Raw genomic sequence first — 6,000 nt, forward strand, 5'->3', positions numbered from 1 at the left:
AGATTATAGTTTAAGCCCATTTCATAAATAAGACGTGTCTAGTCTGCCTGATATCAACAAATTTGATTAAAAGAATTCTACCAATTTTGATAGTATTTTGTTCTCTCCCTAAATAATTCTCTTAATTTTGCCAAATATTATTGATTTTCTGCATATTATTTAAGAGAAAAATATGTGATTGGCCCAATTAAAAAGAAACATAAAATGTTTTTTTTTAAAAGAAACGTATTGTTCACACTTGGTGACTTATCTTCATGAAGCACCAACCATATAAATTGGTCAGGTCTTTATTAAAAAAATTAAATCATCTTCCTCACTTCCAATTTCATTTCTTTGAGCCGTCGTTTCAGATTTCTTCTTCTTAGAGAGAGTCAAGAGTAACGGTGAGGTTTGGCTCTAATCAATCAACGATGGAGGTTGCTTTTCCGTCTTCACCGCCGGCGAAATGCATCGGTGATGACCGATTAACCGAAATTTCCATAGATTTCACCAAATTAGGATTCCCAGAAGAAGAAGAAATTAACAAATTGGAAAGATCGTGGAGTAAACTCGAAGAATCCGTCGAGTTTAACGAAGACGAAGACGATGAAGAAGATGAAGAAGAAGAAGAGTTTTCGTTTGCTTGTGTAAACGGAGAAGGATCTCCAATAACAGCTGATGAAGCTTTCGAAGATGGTCAGATCCGTCCTGTGTTTCCTCTGTTTAACCGTGATCTTCTCTTCGATTACGAAAACGACGATGACAAAAGCGACGACGTTTCGGTCACTGACGAGAACAGACCACGTCTTCGAAAATTATTTGTTGAGGATCGTAACGGTGACGGTGACGGAGAGGAGACGGAGGATTCTGAGAAAGAACCGTTAGGACCGTATTGTTCTTGGTCAGGTGGAACTGTTGCGGAAGCGTCGCCGGAGACTTGCCGGAAAAGTAACTCGACGGGATTTTCTAAGCTTTGGAGATTTAGAGATCTTGTTTTGAGAAGTAATAGTGATGGAAGAGACGCGTTTGTTTTCTTGAATAATAATAACAACGTCGGTGACAAGACTCGGACTCGGTCTTCTTCGTCGTCGTCTACGGCGGCGGCGGAGAATGAGAAGAAGGTAATAATAACAGAGAAGAAAAAGGGGAAGGAGAAAACGACGACGACGGAGACGAAGAAAAAGACGATGACGAAATCGGCGCATGAGAAGCTTTACATGAGAAACAGAGCGATGAAGGAAGAAGTGAAACACAGATCGTATCTTCCGTACAAACAAGTTGGGTTCTTCACTAATGTGAATGGTCTTAGCAGAAATATTCATCCTTTCTGACCAAAAAAAAAAAACTAAGTTTGGTTTTTGGGTGATTTTTTTTTTTTTTTTTTGGGTTATATAAAAAAAGTTAATTTAGTACTCTTCGTATGGGTGACTACTGTTTGGTAGATTTGGATTTTAAATGATAGCAGAAAGGTGTACTGTTTTTTTTTTCACTATTTTCTGGTGTTTATGTGAAGAGCTTGGCTTGTGTACTAAACCATTTTGTAAAGTAAAAAAAAAATAATATCAATTGGTTAGATTTGATTAAGTTGTTTTTAGGGGGAACACCAACCATATAATGTACATATATTTATTTATTGAATGATTTTGCAAAAGAAACACTGATATCAACTGGTACATTAGCTAAGTGATAGATCTCATAAAGTATAACCGAACAATTTGTCTTTTTGACTATGTTGAAGCCGAAACAAGGGAACAATGTGAAGAATCTTTCTTTTTCTTTCTTTCATAAATCCAAAACCAATGATCAATGAAACGCCCTATTTATACTACTACTAGTGATGAATTTTCAAACCTTCCAAGAGGCTGGTATGATAAGAGGCTAAGAGTTTGGAACAAAACCTCCAAGTCAAAGAACATCGACAACAAAGAAAACACAAACGAAAGACAAAGCCCAACAACTAAAAATAAACGAGAGAGAGCCCAATATGAGATAGTATAGAAGTGGGGTGATATAATTGTAGCGGCTGATATTTTTATCGGAATGTGGGTGGATCTATAGTTATAGTTGATTGTCATGTAGTAAGAAAATGCAATAGCATGTCACTTATGGAAGAGATCAAAAGTTCGATTCTGTTCTGCCAATACATAATTATATTTTTAAATGGTTTAAGCAAAACGATGGGTAGTTCAAAGGTTTTTGTATTGCATTTTTACTTACAAAAAAAAAAAAAAAACAATTGAAGATGTTTTGTTTTAGTTTGACAACTAAAGAAGTTTCGAAAATACCAAAGTTGTTTGGAGAGAGCACAATGGATGACGACATCTAAAAGATATTCACTCGCACTAATAAATAACTCATCGGTTGGATTGACAAAGATATCAGAAACTGTATAGTTTGGTTCTCTTTTGGCTTACTTAGTTTCTTTTTTATTCCCTTCAAATAGAATACTACAACCTACAAGAACGACGAAATAACATACCCTCTTCTTCTTGAGCTTGGTTCTCTTTTTGTTAGGAGATCTCGGAGATTACGAGATCGACTTGAAAGAAAAGTTAACATTTGTATAATATATTCTTATTGTTACATAGGTAGATTTCTTATTATCAAAAATGTAAAGAACTCGCTAATCAAGTTATGATCCTTATATAAATAAGTTTATTGACTAATGAATAAATTGAGAGAAACTATTCTACTACTAAGGTTTCCTCCAAATTTATCACTTTTGGCTTACTTAGTCTCTTTCTTTCTTTTATTCCCTTCCCACTTGGATTTTAAATAAACTTATTATTTTCTATCAATAAATTTCACATTTCATCAAAGAAGAAAATTATCAAAGTTGTTTTTGGAAATTAGCAAAAAAAAGAAAAGAAAATAAAAAGTTTTAATCGTCCTTTGTGGCATGCAAAAAGAAAATTTTGTTTTTCCTTTTGACTTCAAATTGTTCTTGAATCCTCTTTTTGTAATTGACTTATTGTTGTGAATCTTTAAAGATAACATAATCATGTCTTTATTCATTTAAGTGGTCACACTAAAAATATATATTTAACTATATCAGAAACAATCATGTATAGGCAATTATGTTAGAAAAGTATTTTTGTTGTTTATAAGTTGAAAATTAGAATGATAAAGATATAGACAATTATAAATGAATAAATAATGTTTTCTTTTTATAATTGTTTTCTTATTAGAAAATTACAATAATAAATTAAAAAGAATTAAAAATTAGAAATTGGAGTCAATTTAAACATGATGAATAACTATTTTCTTATTATAATTGTTTATTGTCTTAAATATAGAAATCTAGAAAATGTATACTTTTTCTTATATAGCTTAAATAAAGTTGTATATTTTGGAAAAGATAAAATTTGAATAAGTTTATCATTCTATCTTTCAAGTTATTATCAAAAAGGTTATTGTCTAATACATTCACCTATATTCAAAAGCAAAACAACTATCTCTAATATGATTATTTATTTTCGATAATTTTATGTTCGTTATGGCATATCAATTCATATTGTAATGTAATTACCTATTTCTATATATATAGAAACGTGATTCTATTATGTCACATTATAGATAGTTGACAACTTTTTTGTAAGCAAAAGGAAAAATGATGAAATTGTAGTTTTCTTAATGGTGTTAAATTGACTATATATGTTAAAAACTTAATTAATTGGATTTTTCTATATCATACTTACTTAAATTTGATACCGAGATATGTTATTTTTGCCAATTTTCCATCAATAAACTATGATTTCTTCTTATGTATGTGGATATATAATCTATCAACTGGAAGTCTTTGATAGTTGCAGTTGTATAACAGTTGTATAACGCGTAATTTTCTTTTGTGACATGTTATTTTTTCTATGTGAACATCTAATATTAAATGGACTAAACATATACGATCCATTAATTTTTTAGGTTTAATAGTATATTTAGCTTACTTGTAGAAAGAAATTCAATAATTTAACACTGATGTACTGGTTAATTGAACTAGAAAGTGGGAACAGAAGAAAAACGAAACATATGCGAAGGAGAGAAAGAGTCACATTTCATTCATCAGAGACAGGTTGGAAGTAATAATTGGTAAAACAAGAAGTGCTTAAAAAATGTTCAAAACTTAAAAAATGTTCGGGCTCGCTTGGGTAAAGTAGAAACGGAAGCGGATCAGTTTCATAGAAGTATTCATTTGTACACACATATACAAGTATTCCATTGTCAATGGAGTATTTTTATCCAATGAACAAAACGGTTAAGATTTAAGAACATGTTATGGATAATGTACCGCTATCATTTAACTGTTGTGAGATCCAAGATAAAATTTTCATGTCATGTTTTTAGTCATGTGGACATCATCTAATTTATCAATTGGTTTTCTTTGAACATTTTTAATACTATCATTAACTACTGTGAAACACATGATATTTGTGAGTACATCATGTATATAGCAAAAAAAAAAGAAATTATTTAGGTACATGATAATTGTCGGAGTTGTTTTGAAAAAAAAAAAAAAAAAAGGAACAATTAAAAAGGTATGTGAAAAACAAGTTACTTACAAAAAAAAAAACTCTTTCAATAATTGGCGTAGTATTCTCGTACTTGGTTAACCCAAGATTTAATGCGATAATAGAGTAATAGACTAATAGTTATATAGAATAATAATCCAGACACAAATACTAAAGAAACATAAATGTATTGGATAAAATAGATGCATGCCTACATAGAAAAATAGTATATGATACATGAAACAAAATCCTATGTTTTATAACAGTTAAATTATACTATAAGAAAACCATATAAAGACTCTATTTGTAAAATTTTAATCCACCTAGAAAAACATGCTATAGAAATGTTTCTCGCAATAGGTAAAAAGAATTGAGGTAAATGAGTCCAAACTGCTCAAAATATACATTTGTTCACTTGGGCAAACATATATTGTTATTTGTTTAATTGTTCTCCATAATTTTGTCATTTGGTTTAATGATTTTTTTTTTGTCATTTGTCACATTGTCAGGTATTTGAAAGCGAACACGAGGAAAAAAAGAAAGAAGCAAAAGTGAAGGAGAGAAGGCATCACATGTGATTTATGCATGTAGAAACATTTTTACCTGGGTAATCTTGTTATAAGAACATTCATCTCTCTTAGTATCAATCATAGAGAACCAATAAGAATTTAGAAATACGAGCATCGAATAATTATTTGGTTTTTTAAGTTTTGAAAATTTCCACTAGCTACTTTCTCCAACAAAAACAAAAGTTAAAAGAAGAAGAACAACAAAATAATTGCCTCGTTGACAAAATAATTGAACAATGATATGCATCTTTCTTCACGAACTTGAGAATATAAACATGGAAATTGGATCGTTGACATTTGATGCACGTTCTTGCACGTTACGTTTTGTGATAGTTTGGCGCAGACAAGATTCCACGATTACTGAGATGCAAGCGAAACAAAAAGAAGATGGTAAAACCATATGCTATATAAAGGCATCCACAGGTATTGTAGAATGACAAAACAAAACAAAAAACAAAACCAACGCAGTGAGGCGTTGGACAAGCAATCAAAATAAGAATGATATCTTCTCCCAGGATGGGGCGTTCTTCCCATCTTGTTTATGCTCTTGGTTTTATTATCATGGCCACAATGGTTGCTGCGTCCTATGAGCCCTACACGTATAGCTCTCCCCCACCACCGGTCTACGACTCTCCTGCACCAAAGGTTGACTATAAGTCTCCACCACCTCCTTATGTTTACAGTTCACCATCACCTCCACCATCATATTCGCCATCTCCAAAAGTAGATTACACATCTCCACCACCTCCTTACGTTTACAACTCTCCACCTCCACCGCCATACTATTCACCGTCTCCTAAAGTGGACTACAAATCTCCACCACCCCCTTACGTGTACAGTTCACCTCCACCACCACCATACTACTCACCTTCCCCTAAGGTGGACTACAAATCTCCACCACCACCTTACGTCTATAATTCTCCACCACCACCACCATACTATCACCT

General features: G+C 32.1%; 2 protein-coding genes across 2 annotated transcripts in view; both read left to right on the forward strand.

The window, feature by feature from the left end:
* Nucleotides 1-244: 244 nt before the first annotated feature.
* LOC9326652 lies at nt 245-1,563 on the forward strand. Its single transcript, XM_002890544.2, has one exon. It carries the CDS (start codon nt 411-413, stop codon nt 1,308-1,310), a length of 900 nt encoding a protein of 299 aa, XP_002890590.1. The 5' UTR covers nt 245-410; the 3' UTR covers nt 1,311-1,563.
* A 3,701-nt stretch (nt 1,564-5,264) lies between these two features.
* Nucleotides 5,265-6,000, forward strand: part of LOC9326653 (extensin-2) — a 2,099-nt gene continuing 1,363 nt past the window's right edge. The window contains exon 1 of the mRNA XM_021014483.1: nt 5,265-5,995. Coding sequence (XP_020870142.1) covers nt 5,552-5,995 — 444 coding nt within the window. The 5' untranslated portion in view covers nt 5,265-5,551. The remainder of the gene's footprint in view (nt 5,996-6,000) is intronic.

Source organism: Arabidopsis lyrata, assembly GCF_000004255.2.
Source record: "Arabidopsis lyrata subsp. lyrata unplaced genomic scaffold ARALYscaffold_1, whole genome shotgun sequence".
NCBI lineage: Eukaryota > Viridiplantae > Streptophyta > Magnoliopsida > Brassicales > Brassicaceae > Arabidopsis > Arabidopsis lyrata.